A 20,754-nucleotide genomic window follows, 5' to 3' on the forward strand; every position below is an offset into this window, starting at 1 on the left:
ATGGGATTAGCTGGTGCCATCAATTGCAAAAACTACTATATATTGCTACTCTGTTTTGAAGAAGCCTCCATTTTGATTCTAGGTGTGATGCAAGTATTGCGAAACTATCAGGGGATTTAAATATCATCAGGCATGAGATCCAGAAGATAGAGAACGATATCTATAGCCTCCGTTCTGCTATGGAAAGCTATGTTAGTGGTTTTGAGAAGAAGGTGAGTGAAAAATATACAATGACACAGACCTTTTGGGTGTGAGATATGCAAGTAAACTGTATTTTTGTTTGTTTTCTTGCTTGCTTGTTTTTTAAACTGTTGACCAGTGTTAAGGGGAATATAGTGAGCATAAGTATGGCTTTTTTTTTTCCTTATAAATAAAAAAAAGCTCATTTGTTTCAGGGACTTTTGTAGAACAGTACTGACAGTTACTCACTAAGGCTAGTATAGACCATCAAAAAGCCTGAGGCTGAATTGACTCAACCTTCATAGGTTAGTCTAAGATGCATAGACTGAATTTATGAGCAAGTGAAAAGATACTAACTTTTGATTCTAGAAATGCAGTCACATACCTGCAGTGGCCCAGTCCACTACAGCATGCCTCCCTAGTTGGCTGGAACAGGCAGCTTGGGCCAAGGCTAGCCTGGCCCACAACATGGGTCTTGGGGAGAGTGCAAAGCATCCTGGGATGCTGGGGAACTGTGAGTTAACTTGAATCTGGGACAGAAGTTCAATAAACTGATTTAACTTAAATCAGTTAAGTCTGATACTACATCCATCCAGATTTGTCTTGAACCAGTTTCAGCCATTTTGAAATCGGTTTATGTGCACTGAACATCTATTGTATTATAGATTTGAACCAATTTCCAATCGATTAAGCTGCTTTATATGCATTGGCAATGCATAGGGGGTGCACACGAGTGCACGTGCTCCCCCTGACATTGGCTGTGCACCTTCTGAAAGAAGCATGGCAGACACCATCGCCTGCAGGCAGTCGCCTCCAGGGGGACATGTCATTCATGTTTATATGCAGCTTATGTTCTATAACCTATAGGGCTAGGAAAAGATGCGCAGTAATACAAAATTGAAAACACAATCGTGAGAACCTGGGAAACCTGAAATACTAAATAATAATCACCCCAGTATTTGCAAATAGGACATGGTGTTCTCCCATTGCCCCTTTCTTGTTTTAAAGTGCATATTGAAATTCCAGATTCAAAGACCTTAAAGACAGAGAATAAATACTTCAGGAATCCATTATTTTTAAAGTCTTTAGTTTTCAGCTTCAGAAGGGGGACAGATCTAGCTGCTTAATAGCCTCCCTATTAAGTGAACCTGTAATTACTTTTTAAATTATACTTTTTATGTTGACCTATTCTTATAGTATAGTGTATATAGTATACTATAGTTCTGTAATGTATATTTGTACATAGCTTGGACATACTGCTGTTTCCAGGACCTCCAGAAAATTAGAACTTTTAAAAATTATGCTGTAGAGTATTGCTAACAGTTATCAGAGTCTTTTGGCTGATTTAGGGAGTTTACCATCTTGAAGGATTGTGCACATAATAGTATCTTTGTGTAAAAATACAATTATGCAGCAAATTTTCCTCTCTTGGCAAGTAAAATGATGGTTCTCTCTTCCTGCTTTCATGTGAGCATCTATCACATTGACTGAAGTTACTATTCAGCTTAAACTTGCTGTGCATTAGTCTTACTTCAGTATACTCTGAATGCGTGTGCTGCTTAGTAAGCAACTTAAATTTCCTACAAAGTAGAGTTACTCAAGACAAAGCTTGGAGGAAGATATTCTACCTGGGAATACTATTCTATGACACTGTTACGACATCTGCCTCTTAACACATGTAACATTGTTCTGTTTCACTGCAAAGTGGAAAACAGAACAGATTCACATGAAGGAGTGTAGCAAAGTTTGCAAAAACAAGTCAGTGTAGATATTAAGCAGAAACCTTCTCAACTGAAGATAGAAATCTTACAGAATAGTCGGAGGACAGAGTTCCAAAGATAAGCTGTCTTTTTGATGAGAAATAAAGTAAAGTATAGTCACCCTGGGCCTGATTCTGTCCAAGCTTACTCGCTGTAAGCAGCCTATTGAAGTTTTCTTTATTTTCCCTGTACTGTTTTTCCTACTTACCAAAGATATTATAGTTTCCTAGGAGATGAATTTTGGCTCATAATTAGGGTCTTATGTGGACATCATGAACCTCCAATGGAGGGGGGTTTTCTGTAGTTGAACTTTCAAGAGTAAGGAATATAAGTGACCATGTTCCTCCCACCAAGTTATTTACATCTTCTGTGAGATCCAGTCTCTGCCAAGAACACTCCTGGGATTCCAAATCATTGTAGATTTGGTCATCTGAATGCTCTATGTAACACTGTAATGTCATCAAATCAAGCTTCTACAAAGGCACGGTGCAAGTGTATCATTATGGGTTGTAAACCATGTTGAGATCTACATGTCAGGAATATATAAGAAACATACCTTATAAAGGTCTTGGTTCTTCAGGGTTCTGAGAAATACATACATAAATGTCCATTTGCCATGTAAATAGTAATTTCAAGTGCCTTGATGTCACTGATACTGTCAAACCACCACTGAGCTACTTCCAAGTACTAAGATGCTCTAGTCCTTATGTATTTACTTTTCTGCCAGTGTGCATGCTTCTTAACAAATTGTATGTTGAGCACTGATTATGCTTCACAGCTAACAGGCTCTTTGGAGCCCTAGTACAAGCCAAAGCAGGATTAAGGGTTCGCTTTCTTGTCTCATGAATAGTGTCTGATCCAATAGCAATGCTGAGAGTCCACCTAAGGTAGTTGCTACCTACACAAAGAACTGTGAGGAGGGAAAGAGAGTGCATGTGTCCATTTGGGAATTTGAGGCACTTCTTTAGGATGTGGTAGACTCGGGTTCAAATCTAAAAGTGGGCTCTCTTTTTGGTCCAGTGAATACTTATTTATACAAAGTAGAACAGCTCCAACAAGAGAGACCTATCATAAAATAATAAGCTGGAAATGACACTTGCCTGGGATATAGGAAATGTGCATTTTAGTCTTTGCTCAGAATCAGGCACAGCAGAGGTTTGAACTACACGTCCCACATATCATGCAAGGGCTTTAAACACTTAGCTATTGGGAATTCTGGAGTGATGTCCTCTCACTTGGAGTCCCTTGAGGATCCTGCTAGGTGGCAGGCTGTCTCAATTCTCTCTAGCTCCTGGCCCAAAACAAACTTCAAGATTCATTTAAATCCCACTAAAAAATGAGTCTATAGTTATTTTGTTGGTTTTGTCTCGAACTTTTAGTGTTCAGTGTAATAATAAAAAGCTTTTTCCAGTACAGGCCTGCCTTAAATTCAGGCTAGTTTCCCAGCTTCTGTAACAGAAATGTGAAGTTAAATGTAAGTGCTGATAACTTGGCTCACAAAAATGTTCCCTATTGAATTTTCATTAGGTAATGCAGCTATTAGGCAAGATAGAGACTTCCAGCTCTGAGCACAGCTCAAATCTAAAGACAGTCCAGGGAAATCATCACCATGAATTGCAACTTCTGGATTTCAAGTAGGTGATATAGATTTTTTTCATTATGTTAATGCACTCTGAATACTTTAGTCTGATAGAGTTGGCATGAAGTAGCAAAATAAACTCATTAATTTACATGCATTCACAAATGCTGAAGGAAAGGTAATGAAGATCTATACTGTACTGCACAATAATTAAAATGCATAATGAAGGAATATTGTTTTGAAAACTACTTGTTAAAATGAAAAGGCACTAAATGCCTCTCCCTAACAAATAAAGAACAGTCAACTAACTCCTTACCATATTTAAAAGGAGTAGCACTAGATACCTCTGCTGACCCGGCCTTAACACATATTGCACATAAACTGGTTTAAGTGATCAGAAACTGGTTTAAACTTGTAACAGAACAGACGTTCAGCACATGTAAACCAGTTTGAAAATGGCTGAAACTGGTTTAAGAGAAACCTGGTTGAATGTAATATCAGACTTAACTGATTTGGGTCAAACTGGTTTATGCAATGTCTGTCCTAGATCCCTTGCTGGTTTAAGTTAAACCAGACTCCTGTAGCATCCTGGCATACTCGCTGGGCTGGGCTCTCTGCTCCATAGCAGGGCTGGCCCCTCCCCTCTGCTTCCTGGCTGTAGCTTGGTCAGAGACTTGCAGGCACAGCAGCATCTGCCTGGCTTCCCCATACTCTCTCCCTCCCCTCACCACTCTCTGCCAAGCAGGGATCCCCTGTCCCTTCCGCATTACACAGATACCTCAGCATTAGCTAGCACATGCTGGCTATAGTCCTTGCTATGGCAGTCAGCAATTTTGGCTTAGGGCTTTTTGAAGCTAATCAGCAGTTTAGCTGGTAATATCCCTCTGTTCCTTCTTTGTTTAAGAAGAGCTTGAACTATGTTTTCTGATGGGGTGATAAATGCTGATAATAGAGCTGATAAATGCTCTGTTATTAAGGGCAGGGGCCTAACTCCTTCTTAATTCTGCCAAGGTCTTGCCATGTCCCCCTCAGCTCAACCCTCTAGCACCCCCCAGCTTCTAGCCTGAGCCACTGCAGGCATGTGCCTGCATGTCTGGGATGTCTCTGCAGTTACAAAGTGATTTATCCTAGTTAGGTTAGACTAACCTGCAAAGATGGAATCAATTCAGGCTCAGGCGTTTTTAATGTCTGTCCCTAGCCTTAGACACCCATGCTGGCTTTCCACATCACATATAAACATAATGGGAGAAGTAGAGCACAGAGGTACTGCTTCATGCACTCATGCAGGTTAGTGGCAGAAAGACAAGGAAGGGCTGGAACCTTTTGGTTGGCAGCTTAAGTATGCCAAAGCAACAGGAAATATGTGCTGCCTGTGGTTTAGAGATGTGGAATGAAATTCTGGCCCCAGCAAGCTCAATGGCAGCTTCCTATTTGACATTTACAAGGCCAGGTTTTCACCCCTGGGACTGGGAGGGAGACCATGAGCTAGGTCTGGCCTGCTTCTGGAGCAGTTCAGAATTGAGCTGCCCTATACTCGGTGCCTACTGTAACATCACACTGTGTCATCAGTGTATTTCAGAACTAAATGATGCCTCCTGGGACCTTGACTCAGAGAGGTCACACCTGAAAAACAACTAATCTTGCAGGCTGCAGTGGAAATTAGACATTTGAGATTATCTGTATATTCCCAGGCTCTGATCCCGACTCGCCAAAGTCTGACAAAATACCCATTGAGTTCAGATGAGTAGAACTCATGCCCCATAGTAAGACAGTGCAGATGTTCAGTATTTATGCTATGGTAGTTCACTATAAAATAATTCATCATGTAATGAACCCATATTAATAGATGATGTCCCCACCCCCACTTTGTCCTCCAATCTTGTGATGCTTGCCCTTGAATGATGAATATGTTTCCTAACATACCTATTTTCCCTCCTTTTTCTACTGAGTAATTTTGTTAATAGCACCATTGGTAAAAGCCCTCTTTACTTCACTGTTTAAATGTGGTATTAGTTTTATTTATAACTTGCCACAAACCTAATGTTCCTGTCCTCAACAAATAGCTGTAGCCCCATTATTAACCAAAGTTTCCTTCCTCTGTATTCACACCAGTTCTATAATGTTCCTCCTTGAATGTAGTATGCGCAGCTATGCACAGTAAAAATTGCTGTGCAATCTTCTTCATAGCCCTTTTGTATTGTGATTTATATTCCCTTTGATTTGTGCTTCATCTTTTTGGAGCTGCTTCCCAGAGTCACCTTTTTTCCCCCCAAACTTCCTCCAGTGTAAAAATTAATGAGAGGCAAGGAATTCTTAGGATTGATGTCTTTTATTGGCCCAACTGTGTAGTAGAGTTAGATAAGGTTTTGAATACAAGACACTGTTTGTGAGGTTGAGGTCTAACCAATATTAGAATTAAATAGGAAAAATAATTTCCAGGCCAATAGAATAGAAAAAAATACATGCAATCATGGGGATATAACTGGTCATGGAATGGGTTGAGTAGGAAGAAGGGGAAGATAGGAAAAAAATGGATGGCAAGGGTAGAGAATATGTGAAGCAAGGAACAAAACTTAGAAGAGGAGAATGGGAAAAGCTGCTAGAGAATGGAGAGCTGAACTGATGCAAACAGCTTTTCTTTTTTCATACTGAAAATGTTACCAGTATAGGAGACTGGAAAAAAGCTGCAAGATTTACAAGATCTTGAGATGATATAAGTATTGGTACAGTCTTAAGATCCAAAAGGTTCTTTTCATTAAAGAAAAAGGTTTGCATGTGTATTTAATATCTTACTGAATTAAAATTACCCATGCCCCTTGAAGAACACCTACCAGTGCTTGAATTAAAAAAATGCCAAAACCAAAAAATACCAGTTAATAATGGAGATGAAACGGACTTTGTAGGCCAGATTTCCAGAGCTGAATGAACTCATTTTGGATGTTCCTGTCTTGTACCCTTCTAGGCCTACACTTGGGTATGACTCAAAGAAAATTATGCAGGTCACATGCAGCAGATGATAATCCTGAAAGCAATTAAATGAGGCATTAAAGTAGGTGAAGTGTGTGAGAGAATAGGATATTCAGTCCTACTCAAGTATACTGAAATCAACTGTCTGGAAGGATCTCATGTAAAATAAATCACTTTTCTCTCCCCCTTTAAATGCACCTATACTATCCCTTTAAATGCACCTATACTATCCCTTGCCCTTTCCCTTCGCCCTTACTTCCATGTAGGGGAAGTCTGTAGATGTGAAAAAAATTTAAAACCAAGGAACAACTTTTCACTTGACATCTGCTGTACAGCCTAAGCCTTCTAGAGCTGAGTTTTTCAGACTACGTTCAAGTCAAAATTGCTTTTGGTTATCACGATTTAAGCTCTTCGACCAAATATAGCATGTAAGCAAGTCAAACAACTTTCATGGATTTCAGTAGCTGTTGTGTCTGCTTACAGAAAGACTTAACCTGGCCCTTCATAATTAGGATGGTGAAGGTCTTGGTACAAGTAAAATCAGGAGTAATATGTACAGCCATATGAATCAGATTGTCTAAACATCTTTTGACATGTGGGAAAGTCTTAGAGTGATATGTGAGAAGTTAGTGATATTTAACTGCCACATTGATAGAAAGATTGTGACAGTTTTTCTACTTACTAGTAAACTCTTTAGAACAGGGATGACTCCTTTCTTACTCTAAAATTCAAATAACTAGTATTAAAATATATGCTGCTAAATTGCCTAATCACAGTTGCAGGGTGAACTGTATTTTAAACCCCTTTCAATTCCTCTTCGATACAACCCTTTTGAGCTGACCCCTGCCACATTCACCCTGTCTGGAACCAGGCCTCTGGGTAGCAGCCTCCACATTTTCTACCACAGTAACACAACAGGTCACCATCTAGACCTGGATTTGACATTTGTAATCCATTTCATTTGTAAGCAAGTCAAAGCAACTCAAAACCACCTTCTTATAACAGGGCTATTTAATTATTCATTCAGAAGTACAGAGCAGGCAGGGCAATGCATAAACATGGTAAAGGTCTGTATGTACTTCCCCCTTATTGGCCCCCTATTTGTCCTTTGCATGATTTGGTATGCTCCATCTAGCTCAGTTACTGCTACCTGTGATTTGAGAAAGCCCTGCTGAAGTTTCCCTATGCCTGTGTCTAGATGATGCATGACAGACCCTTACTGAGACATGCCTTGCCTGCTCTGGGCACTAGCTCCCAAACCAGAAGCATTTAGCTGTGTTAGTGTGAGATGTTATGTGCATGTGCCAACAAACCCTGGGAGCTAGCACATGCAAAGCAGGTGTCGCATGTCCCAGTGTAGCGGTTTTTTTGTGCCATGTAGACATACCTCTGTTTGCATGTCACTCAGTTCTTCCTGACACCCCCTGCGCAGCTCAGCCATTCACTCAAAGCCCTTCCTTTTCTAGGCCTACAGACTGGTAACAGTTTAGTAACGTCCTATGATCCTAGGCAGCCAGGGAGTTGTTTTTTTTTCTAACTGACAGCCCAACTTAGGCTATATTAACTCCTTTGAAGGCCTTTTATCCCAAGCATCCTACCCTTGCTGTGGTTTCCTGTGTTTTTGCCCTTACATCTTCCTTTCATTGAACTCTGTGCATTCAGGCAGATAGCCATTATTTTGTGATGTTATCTGATAGTGTAACCAAAATAATATGTAGAAGTTTCTTATTCTCCACATCACTAATGGCCAACCTTCTTGCCGAGTGTGCTACAAATTACCCCACGCCTTCCTTGAGTGCTGCTCCTATTCCTTGTCCCTACCCAATCTGGTGCTCTCTGTTCCTTTGCCCTCTGGTCCCTGACCAAGCTGCTGCTCTGCTTTCAGCTGCCTGCCTGATCTGATGCTCTGCTTTCTGCCCTGTCTGTCACTGTGCTGCCTGTCCCTTCCCCAAATCAGCCGCATGCCGCCTATGCCACAGGTTGGCTACCTGTTCCATATCATCATCCTAGAAATGACCTCTTGCTGGGCCTCAAAACACATTTTCTTTCTGGCCTTTGGCATGCACCAGCTTGGGTGTTAGGTCACAAAGCAGGCCTCAGAACATCACCCAAGTAATTTCTGTATCAAGCTCGTAACTGGGCTTTATACACTATCACATACATTTGTCTTCCAACTTGCACTCACCCCCCTGGTCATATTTATTTACTCTTTGTACTGCAAGGGCCCCTATCATATGCCAGGTACTATGTAAAAACAACTAAAAGATGGTGTCTACCCCACAGAAATAGCAGGTGGATGCAAGAGACAGGCTGGGGGGAAAGAAAACTGGCTAACCTGTAAAACCTTGGTCTGAGCACATTAACTGCCTAGCCACTGTTGAGTACATTGTAGGCATTGTGCAGAAAAGATTTTTAAGAAAGGATTTGAAAGACCATATTAAGCCAGCTTTCCAGATGTTTATGGAGAGTAGTGTTCTTCAGTTGGTACAATGAAAGATAATTGCCAGAAAAGTCCTTGCCTCAGATGTATATGGGGAATACAGTCTATGCCTGAAGGGTGGCATGGAGAAGGCACACAAAGGTTCTTGTTAGAAACCTCAAGCAGGTGATGAAGGCTGGCACCACTGACACAGTGGAGGCTGGACCTGGCATCTCAATAAATGAAAACACATAGGGCAAGGATAGGCCACAAAGGATAGTTTTGTTTTTGATGTAGCTGGGAAGGGGGAGCTAGTAGTGGGATACAAGGAAAGAACTGGCCCAGCTAAAGTGATGAGTCAGGAATATGATCTTTACAGGATGGCTGTGAAGTAAGGCAAGACTTCAAGAGAAAAAGTATTGCTGGAAGTGGGCAGGGGAAACAGATGAACTGAGTCTTCAGGCCCTCAGAACTGCTCTCTGCAAGTACTCATTCCCATTACCAGTGACTAAGCCAAAAAAAATGCTTGAGCTTCTTGTCATTAGTACTACACAACTGTCCTGTTTTTCCTGATAAACAGTACCCCTTAGTCCATAGATAGTGAGTCACTTGTCATGATGTTAGATAAAAATCCATACTGACTAGAGAAGATGAAGCCATTCCTAAACTTTAAGAAACTCCTGAAATTGCTTTTTCTTTTATTAGTACTAAAAAGAAAATGGACCAAATACATTATTTCTGTATCGGCTTTGATAAGATATGGGCTACAGGCAAGAAACTGCAATAAAATTCTATGTACAGTAAATCTTTTACTGCCTTCTTATTTCCAGCATTTCAGTTTCTGTTAATAACTGTCATCTCTATCAAAGGACTAATAATGCTGCATCAGTCAGTAGCACAGTAAAAATAATTAGGGGTACTTTCTCTGATTTCCCCCCCCAAGGCAATATTTATCCTTTTAGAATTAGAAGTAAACATGCCCTGAATTCAGGTAGCCTTGTTGCACAATCCTGTTCTTCCCCCACTGTTTTAGATTTTAACTGATTGACACAGAAGCCAAACTGGGTTGCCCAAGGTTATATAGTAAATCAACCCAATTAAATACAGGTCAGTTTTTGCTGGAAAACAAGTGTGTCAGAAGTTAGCATAAAAATGGCACACAGCAGTTTCAAATATTGTTTAAGGTCAGGTCATTTACAAATGCTTGCAAATTTAAATTTCTGCCTAAGACTCAGAACTAAGCTAATGTTTTTTTCATGACTTGTACTGTATATTATAACTTGTCAATTATTTTACAGTTGCACATTATGTTACATGTTGCAGCACAAAAATAAAGTCTGTGTCACATAGGTCCAGCATCTAAGTGTACATAGTTTCCAGTCTGATCCGAGTAATGCTCGTTAGCCTCCTATTTGTTCCAGAGCTACCTCTCCAGTCCAAGGACCATGTGTTTTGAACATTAGGCATGTAAGATGCCTCTCTGCTAGGTCCAATCTCTGGACCTAAGCCTTTGTGTGCCTGTAGTAGATTTCCAGACTCCCACTTGAAATCTACTCTGAAGGCAGATCCGATATGCTCTTTATGCTCAAACGCTAAGGGACCCCTGCTAAATCAGATGGGATAACTGATGCCCAGGACAAAGCAAACTTGCTAAATGGGTACTTTGCATCAGTTTTTCACCAGTCCCATGGGAGCCCCCTGGCCACTAGAGGACAGGAAGGTCTGGGTGAGAGAGATCCCTTACAATCCATCAATGCTGACCTCATGAATGAACACCTTGAGAGGTGGATACCTTCAAGTCAGCCAGTCCTGACAGTTTACACCCCAGGGTACTCAAGGAGCTGGTTAGCATCATAACCCAGCCCCTGGCACGGATCTTCGAGAACTCCTGGTGCTCTGGTGAAGTGCCCAAAGATTGGAAATAGGCCAATATGGTGCCTATCTTCAAAGCATCCACACCTGAGGACAGGAAGATGATCCAGGGTGACCTTGACAGGCTCAGGAATTGGGCAGATGAGAACTTGATGGTGCTTTACACCGAAAAATGCAAGGTTCTCCACCTTGGGAGGAAAAACCTGCAGCATCCTTCTAAGCTCAGCAGTGCAACACTGTTTAGCACTATGAATGAAAGGGACTTGGGGGTCGTGATTGACCACAAGAGGAACATAAGCCTTCAATGTGATGCTGCAGCATCCATAGATGCGTCTCAAGTAAATCCCAGAATGTCATTCTCCCATTGTACTTGGCTTTGGTGAGGCCGCAGCTGGAGTACTGCGTCCAGTTTTGGGCTCCACAATTCAAAAAGGATGTGGAGAAGCGTGAGAGAGTCCAGAGAAGAGTCACACACATGATCAGCGGGCAGGAGAACAGGTCTTATGATGAGAGGCTGAGCACCATGGGACTCTTCAGCCTGGAAAAGCGCAGGTTCGGGGTGATCTGATGGCCACCTATAAGTTTATCAGGGGTGACCACCAGGATCTGGGGGGAGTGTCTGTTCACCAGAGTGCCCCGGGGGATGACCAGGTTGAATGGTCACAAACTCCTCCATGACTGTTTCAGGCTGGACATAAGGAAGAACTTCTTTACTGTTTGAGCCTCCAAGGTTTGAAATGGATTGCTGCCGGAGGTGGTTAAAGCACCTACCTTGAACACCTTCAAGAGACATTTGGATATTTATCTTGCTGGGATCCTATGCTCCCTGCTGACTTCCTGCCCCTGGGGCAGGGGGCTGGACTCCATGATATCTCAAGGTCCCTTACAGCCCTAGCATCTGTGAATCTCTCATCTTTCTGTATTTCCAATTTCTGATTACCCCTGATCTGGGGGCTCTTTCTGATGATCATGTTCAGCATGATGCCATGGCAAATATATTCAGTTGGATTGCTGGTACCACCAAAAATGGAAAGAAACCAGCCAGCTTTTAAAGTATATTTGATTATAAAGGGAAATAACATATCTGTTTATCCACTTCTCAGAGTATCTACTCTAAAGAACAACATGCATGAAAAATATACCATCATGGCACAAAAAGTATAATATTCAAGTTAGGGGTTAGTAAAATAATTGAGGATAGGGGTTGTTGGAAACCACTGGGAGATTTGAAACAATTTACCCAAGTGAATGAGTGATTTTTCCACAATGACAAAGCTCAGCTTTATCCCAAAATATCTTAATTTTAGGATGAATAGTCTTCTAAATGAATTAAAGGAACAAGCTCAGAATCAGCAGAAGTGGATAGAAACCCTATTGAGGAGATCTGAACAAGAACAAGCCAACCAAACAAATCAGCTACTTAATGCAATGAAGGAGAGACTGGTAAGAATTGTTTTCCCCTCACAACTTCCAGTAAAATCAGTGCAGAATTGTAGAGTTTTGAAGTTGGGGTTACAAGAGGATTACCAATGATTTGGGCTCTGTAAAAAATTTGCAAAGATACAAAAAAAACAGGTGTCGTTCCCCCTCCCCCCCAAAAAAACAAACCCTCAACACCCCCCCCCCCAAACAATAGTAAACATTTCAAAAGCCCCACGACCATAACTCTGTCGGTAAAATGATTTGAGCGTATGGAGTTAGATTAGAAAACTGATAAAAGCTCGCTCATATTTATGTTATTCATTCAAATTCAGCACAATGTGCACCTCACTCACAGTTTCCACCTGGTGGTGGTTTAATGATTTTAAGTCTGTTTCCCGTTATTGGATGTGTAGCCATGTGAAAAACAAAACAAAAAAACAACAAACCAAACCCTGCATATATGGCACCCTCATAGACAGCCTCGGCAAATAAACTCAACAGAGAACTGAACAGACAAAAGCCTTGTGTGCAGATGGTACCTTGCAGTCTGTGCTGAACACTTGGTAAGACAGCATGGAGGAGCTCATACTGTTCTTGTTCGGATTGAACCTGGGCTGTAAATACAGAGGATTCAGTTGTCTCAAACTTCCTTTTCCTCGAGTTATGTTCAGACAAAACTAAAACACTCAAATTCAAGGTGGATTGCACCCATTTGCTCCCCCAACATTTGTTTTCCTCCTCTCTGAGGCACAAGTGAGGATCTCTTTTTGAAGTCTTCAAAATGTTTAGCTAAAACAAAAAACACCCAACTTGAACTTTGGCAAAATATTTTTTCCCCTGAAATGCAGGCAGTGGTGATGAGGGAAGGATCAAGATAAAGAAAAAAATTGGAGAATGGGGGAAGAACAAATGCTGTGGAAAAATTGAAAGTGAGGGAAAAAGAGTAGAGATTGCAAACAAAAATGAGCAAAGGGTAAGAGGAGACCGGAGAAGTCATAAGTAAAAGCCCTAATAATTCTGTTACCTGACAGAAAATCAATATATCATTTCCTGTCCAGTATGTATGCTTTGCGTATTCAAAATTACTGCCAAAAGATACTATGGAAAACGTCTATCTGTGAATTGAGCTTTTCATTGCTGGTAAGCTGGCTGTTGTTTCAAGTGCCAGAACTGACATCCTGAATCTTCCACTTCTCACTTTGAGCTCAGGCACCAGAGCCCCAAGCACCATTTTCACCGTGTGAAACACTGAATTGTTCTGTAATGCTAGTGCTTGACTTCAGGAAACCAGGAACGAAGGTTTAGTTTCTTAGACAGCTGATTCAAACTTCTAGAATAAACTTCTAATGGGCTAGCTCTGGAGAGAGTGCAGTGTAGTAAGCCAAAATATATTTTAGTTATTAAAATGCACATTAAAACTTTTAAACAATATATGCAGGATATGCAAAATTTGCCAGATTTGCAATATAAGAATTTCACAAATGGATTCTAGGTTAGCACCTGACAATTTAGCAGATTTTATATTTCAGAGGAATAGCTGGGAGCTGGGACTTAAGTCAAACATTTTAATTAGTTCTTCCAAAGCCTTAAAAGCTTCTTGGCCTATTGACATATGCTATTCATCCTGCTTAAGAGCTGAAAACCAAATAAATTGCTACAATACAGACATCAGCAACTATGATCCTGGGTGTATCTTAGGACAAAATTTTACATGAACATTTCCTTTCATTTGAATCTTGAATTACACTTAAATCTGGCCAGTTACTTCTGTACTGAATGTATCTGAATGCAGTAGAGAAGATATTGAAAATATTTCGAACTCTACACTTTATTTGCTTCCTCTGATACTATCATTTTTCATGGAGTGCTTTGCAGATTAGATATACATTGCACAGTATTACAATCTCCCTGGAGAGAGAAAGTGTGAAAGTTGTGCAAAACAATACATAGTTAATGTTCAATGCCAGTTTTAAACATATCATGCCAATTGAGTTTTCAGTACCAATTTTACACAAAGCAGGACAGGATATAAACATCTCACAAACACACACACACTTACTTTTCAGCAAACTGTCCACTGGAAAACATTGCTGCTTCATGAAAACTCGGGCCAGATATAGTTGTATGGCTGAGCATTTGAGAAATCTATGAGGCGGAGTATTAGAACCGTGGTAGTTTGAGGTACATTACAACACTCAGCTCACTAAGATTTAGATTGTATTTTTGCAAGGGTATTTGCCATCAATCACAATTCGGCCCTTACTGCTTGGGCCAGCTGTTACATTTTTAAAAATAGTCCAGGCTTAGTACCTTTTGAAAAAAAATGGATGATGACACAACTGTTTATTCTTCACTCCTGTGTGTCACATAGGATGTGTGAATGGGAATGCTGATTGGTCTGGAAGTTTATATGCTACAGGATGGAAAGATTTCATGAGTGAGAACAGCAGCAGGTTATGCCAGATGACTCACTTCATCAGCCACCTGTACAGCATTTCAATATTTGTAAAGTCAAAACCATTTGTTTTCATTGCTACACCGAACTCAATTTAAACATTTAGAAATGGTTTAATTTAGAGGCAAATCCTGCCATTGCCTCTATACTGATACGAGCTCTTCTGACCGCAGAACTGTTTTCTGTAAGAACAGAGGGTGCTGACCACTGTGACAGAGCTCTCGCTGGTCCCTGCCACGTGTAGGACGAAGTGGAGACGGACAACTGCATTCATCCTTTTTGCATGCCCTGCTAATGACTATATAAGGGCCTTCAGAGACTACTTAAGGCACATATATTGGGAGTGGGGAAAGGAAGAGAACCTCTCCACGCATTTAATGGCAGAGCAGTTTGCAGATCAGCCCAGCCTAGCTTTTTATGCTGGGCACTGTGCTCCAAATTTGCTCAATATTTAACAATTTTGGTTCAAAAGCTTTGTATGAGAGGAGCACAGTAAATCCCTTACCCTTGCACTGTACCCAAGTACGAGTCCAGTTTGTATGTATTCCAAGGTAAAATTGGGATCAGCTCCCCACCCCGCTGATGAAACCCCTGAAGGTGAAGGGACTACAGGGCCTCCTTCCCAGGGGACCAAGTCTTAGCAGCATTTATTCAGTACCATTTTCTGTGAGGATTTTCAGAGAAAAACTGTCTTAACTCATACTTGCAAACCAAGAGGCAGCTTAAGGGTGAGCAATATGGGCCCTCTTGTTAACAACTCGTGTTTATATGAAGGTCTCTTGATATTTAAAAGGAAGCAGTAGAAGAGCAACTGGAAGCAGATGTTCATCTTTCTCCAAAGCTAGAAAGGACAGATAAGCTGCAGCACTATGAAAAGGAGCAGAGCCCGATGAAAAATTATGCAAATGAACTGCACGCAAGAATGTCTAGATTTGAAAGACGGATGTGGAATGAGCTGGCGGAAATCCAGAATGAATACAGATCAGGTGAGGAAGAGTCTGTAAATTTGTACAGGAGTGCAATTTGCTCCCTCAAAGTGTCTATCAGTTAAACAGGGCAGTACAAAAATGTCCATTTCCATCTCCGAGTCTCAATCAAAGTTACCTTTTGTCAAGTATTTCTCTTCCCTGTGCCTGTCACTGCAAACAGCCATTTGCATTAGAATATCCCCACACAATGTCATACTCCAGATTGTTTCTCTGGAAACTTTTGTTGCTGGGTGTGGGGGGGGGGGAGGGGGAGGATGTTACATATTCTACTTCAGATAACAATGAGTACAGGTAAATATGTAGCCAGGATTCTTCCCACAGGCTCTTGTCAAAATGAAGGCTGCAAGCATCTGATTAGGCAAAGATTGAAGATAGTGTTCTCACTGCTGCTTGCAGTCCTTAGCTGCGAGTTTGGAAAGGAGCTTCAGGCTTTCAAAATATGAGCTGTTAAAGGACAGGGCCAGAGGAACAAAAACAATCACCTGTATGAATAACAGCAAGCTCAGGATTCACCCTTAGAAGATGGAAAGGATATGGTGGGTAAAAGGAATGATATTAAGAGTATATAGGACTGTTTCTCTTGAGGACAATCATCTTAGAGGGAGGTTTTGTCTTTGAACCACATTCAACTCTGGGCTGGGCCTGGATGTTCCACTTCAGCAATGGCTAGAAAAGCCTTTTCCACTCTTCCTCTTTCCTTCAAATAAACAATTTGGCACAGTGAGCTGCACCTGTGTTACAGGCTGGTTTACTATAATGTCCTCTACTTGCAATGGAAGCAGTTGACATACCAGCTGGTCCAAGAGCACAGTGACCCATGTCCCAAACAGGATGGTTAAATAGGATGATCACACTGATGCTCCCTACACTACCCAGTGTCCATGTACAGCATCATATTTAAATAAAGGTTCAGTTCCACATCTTCAAAGCCATCACTGGTCTAGGACCTTGATACTTGAAGGAGTAGATTACCCCTTCCCTCCCTCTTTTCCAGCATCACCCACAGAAAAAGGTCTTCAGGAGGTACAGGGACAGTGCTGAACTTTTTGCAGAATTCTTACTCGCTTCAGAAGAATAGGTTGGACCAATGTCTTGCTGTCTCCTTCATCTATGCAGGGTATGGGACTTGGATATTTGTACTAGCTTGTCATAGATTTCATTTAATAGATTTCATAGGTATTAGGGCTGGAAGGGACCTTGTGAGATCATCTGGTCCAGCCCCCTTCCTAAAGGTCATAACGCTAAAAAACTAGCATTGCCTCTTTCCTACTAATTATTTCCTCCAGAGAAGACAACAGCCTTTGACTATATACTTCTACAAGAGAATACGGTCCCAGAAGCATGACACTGAAGCTTCACACAGCCTGAACAGCTAAGACATTACAGCATTTGGCACAATAGAGATCTCTGCACCAAGCAGATAGTTTATTGTTCTGTAAGTGCTACTGCTTTCTACTAGGCAGACAAGGTTCTTTGGATAGATCTGGTATCTTTTATTAGACCAACTCAAATAGATGAAAACATTCTTCTATGCAAGCCTGTTTCTCACCCACTGACTCTTCAATTTACATCTTGCCTGACTGCCTTCCTTGCATGCATACCAGCCTCCGGCTTCTTTACTATTTATTCCTTCCAGGAAGAGCTCACACCAACTGCAGATGCTTCAGTCTGACAAAGGGTATTTATACCCAAAAGTTTGCAGAGAAATTTTGTTCCAACTATTTGAGCCGGTTTAATAAAAGATATCAGATTTACCCAAAGAACTTTGTCTGCCTACATCCTTAGACCAACACCGCTACAAACTATACCTCTGCTGTCCACTAGCACACTTACAAATCAAATTCTAACTGAGTTGTGTTCTACAGAAACCTCGAGATCAGAGGTTCAGCAGGGCGGCAGCACCCTGCTGATTGCTATGGTGTGATCAGCTGCAGCTGTGGGGGTGCCTACTTTTGTGCCTTCTTCCCCAAAAAGGGGATACTTGGGGGCAGCTGCCCCAGTTGCTCCCCTTCCCCCCCAATTATGCTACTGCTCAAGATTCAGCTTTGACCATCTCAAAGATCACCTTACCATCCACAATCCAGGAAGATGGACCATTGGGAGGCTCATGCAGTTAAAATCTAGAATAATAGATTCAGGTACTGGAGGAATAGTAGTTCCTTTCGCATGGCAACTATCTGATGGGATGACAGGAATAAGTGCAAGAGGGAAAATGTGAAAATTCATAATTGGCAGAGAGAAGAAAGCACTTTCTTGGCAAATTTTAAGCTGCTTAAGCTTGTGTCAGGCATCTTGGAAACAAGAGAGGTCTGTATGGTTTTACCATACCTCTAAAGATCCAGCAAGTATTCACTTGAATAATATCTAAAGAATGGCACAGATCAAATAAACAACAGAGTTGTTTCAAAAACAAGTGACAGTGTCATTTCATCATGTAGACACCATTTTCAAGTGGAAGATTAGCTGGAATCCACAGATATTTGATTTTATTTGCTATATAATATCTACTCTGACAAACTGAGCAAACATCAGAAAGGACTGGTTTATAATTTGAAAGTTCCTGCAATTTGCAAACATTTGGACAACATCTGCCAGCTGGTTCAACCTATGAGTCTTTATTTTGACCAGGATGGGCAAAATGCGGCCTGGGGGCCAGATGCGGCCTGCATCTGGCCCGCAGGGCCCCTAAAAAACTTGGAAAATTAATATGTATCTTTCTCTAGTTGCCTATCATGCGGCCCTTGATGGCTTGCCAAAACTCAGTAAGTGGCCCTCTGCCCAAAATAACTGCCCACCCCTGATTTAGACACAACATAATTAAGCACTATTGGTAGCTGTCAAAGCTGGGATGCTTTGAAGTTCTATTTAAGAAAGGGAACCTTTGTAAATTCCAGTGTCTTTCTTCATAAATGTAGATATACGATTCCCAACAATAACCCTGTATTCAAAATTCCATACATCTGACTTGCATAAATGCATATGTGATTTCAACCAAAACTGCCTTTTTTTCTCCCTCATGATACCCAAGATATGCTACAAAGTCGTGTCTACTTGGAGTAAAAATAGTTCTAATGGTTGGATTTTCTTGGCATAAATTCCACTGCCTGTAACAGACCTTCCATGACTAAAGATTTAACATCCTTTTTTTTTTTTTTTTTAAATAGACAGGATAGTTTTGTAATTCAAATCGTGATTTATAAAACTGTGGTTCTTCTTTGACCGTTGGTTATTTAGAGGTGCGTTGTATAGAACACCAGGTCTACAGCAATAATGTAGCTGGCTAAAAATGCATCATCCACTAGCTCCAAACCTGCAATCATTAGTTTAGGAGGAATATTTTACCAGAACTCAGCTTAGCATCATTGAGTTCAATGGGGCTCTTTGAAAATGGAGTAATCCACTCAGGTGTCATCATTACCATCTAATACCTTACAGGGTACGAGAATATGATTACGGAATGGGTCTAAAAGTAATGATCCTGGATTTAAAAGCAGTTGCTCAGCAAGGAGAATTATGTTAGTTAAACTTTTAAAAGTGAACTTTCATGACTAGAGAAAAATAACCTCAGCATACTTTCCAATACAGTAATGCCTTTTGTGTTTCATTTAAGATATACTAAATTAAATTTTCATACCCAGTAAATCTGATAGAGGTTGCAGTGTTATTCTTTGCATTTGGCACTGCTTACTATACAGAAAGAAAATGCCTATACCAAGGAGCTAACAATTTAAATTGCTAATGCATCCCTATGACATGCAATAAAAATGATTAGATTGTCAGAATGGCCTTAATGGAATTTAATGCGCTTTGAATGAAATGGTAGTCAATTACGGTAGAGTTTCATAGAAATCTTTCTAAAGAAAATTGTAGTTTCTTGATGCACTCTGTGTTCATTATTTAACTAAATATACTTTATCTCACTCTAGGATTTCAATCTATTCACGAATCTCTCGATTCACTGCAACACATACAGAACACAAAGCTGAAACTGGAAAAACAGAAAATCCAGAAAGATATTAAAAAGATCCGACGAAAGATGATGACTGAACTCGAAGACTGAAGCCTTATGAAGATTAATCTCTCTCCACCTAGACACAGCATTAACTTAGGGATTTTCTGTTTCAGCCTTTTATCTTTAAAAAATTGCCATTGTTTCTCCATGTTGTCCCTAGGACATTTTTTTCTATGTTTACATCATGTTGTATGCTGAAATCTTCATAATCTATTGCAATACTAAGAATTGGTGATTTTCACGTTGCTTTTAAGGCATTGAAAGTAGCTGGATGTGAAGGGAAAATAAAATTTAAGGAGTGACAGATTTTTATAAAAACTACTGGCTTTTATTTGGGGATTCTTAGGAACCATTTGCTCATTTAACACTGAGTTTCTTAAGTAAAATGAGCCTAATGCCAGACAAAAATGAGCTGCTTTTAGACCAGTGCAACTACAAACAAAATTGGACCTTGTAACTTCTTCTGTTTCTGTCCTATGCTCATGCATTAATCCCATTCTTAAGAAATGGAGATTGATTGGAAAGAAAAATACTAATCCTCCCCTCAGTATCTAGAATGTAGCAGGAAATGTATTCCTATGCTATCCGAGCTGGAGGAGAGAGGACACGGAGTCACTAAACGCAGTTAAACAATGGAGTTACTAAAAGCAGTGAGAACATTGTAGACAAAACAAAAGATAATGCTTACATTACCAAAAAGTAATGCTAGAGTGTTGCTGTAGCTGTGATGGTCCAGTGAATGTTTGTGAGATTAGGGGTTTTTGTGATGGCTTTTATTGAACCACCTGTATAGATCCTTCCAAAGCTTGCCCTTCAGCAGTGTGTGCCTAAAAATTTGTCAAACTTCTTTCCTAACTATATGGTCCAATAAAAGATATCACAAAAAACAAAACAAAAAAACAAAAAAACAAAAAAAACATCAATCAAAAAGACAACAAACCTCATCTTTCATACATTGTCAAAATATTGTCCCAGATTGATTTGAAGCATTAAAGTCTAGGGAACAATCTTGAATTTAAAGTCTCAAGTGAAATCAGTCTGATCAGGGAGCTGTGGTATTATTATTAAGAAATGCTATTGCATGGGTAGATATAATCAA

The 20,754-nt window shown here is 40.5% G+C and overlaps 1 protein-coding gene across 1 annotated transcript in view; it reads left to right on the top strand.

Moving 5' to 3' along the window:
* Window positions 1-19,959, top strand: part of FAM81B (family with sequence similarity 81 member B) — a 60,155-nt gene extending 40,196 nt beyond the window's left edge. The window contains exons 5-9 of the mRNA XM_019532388.1: window positions 83-212; window positions 3,468-3,574; window positions 12,085-12,220; window positions 15,448-15,640; window positions 19,570-19,959. Of these exons, the coding sequence (XP_019387933.1) occupies window positions 83-212; window positions 3,468-3,574; window positions 12,085-12,220; window positions 15,448-15,640; window positions 19,570-19,703 (700 nt within the window). The 3' untranslated portion in view covers window positions 19,704-19,959. The remainder of the gene's footprint in view (window positions 1-82; window positions 213-3,467; window positions 3,575-12,084; window positions 12,221-15,447; window positions 15,641-19,569) is intronic.
* Window positions 19,960-20,754: the final 795 nt, after the last annotated feature.

The sequence above is a fragment of the Crocodylus porosus genome, unplaced genomic scaffold (assembly GCF_001723895.1).
Source record: "Crocodylus porosus isolate Cpor-Errol unplaced genomic scaffold, CroPor_comp1, whole genome shotgun sequence".
NCBI lineage: Eukaryota > Metazoa > Chordata > Crocodylia > Crocodylidae > Crocodylus > Crocodylus porosus.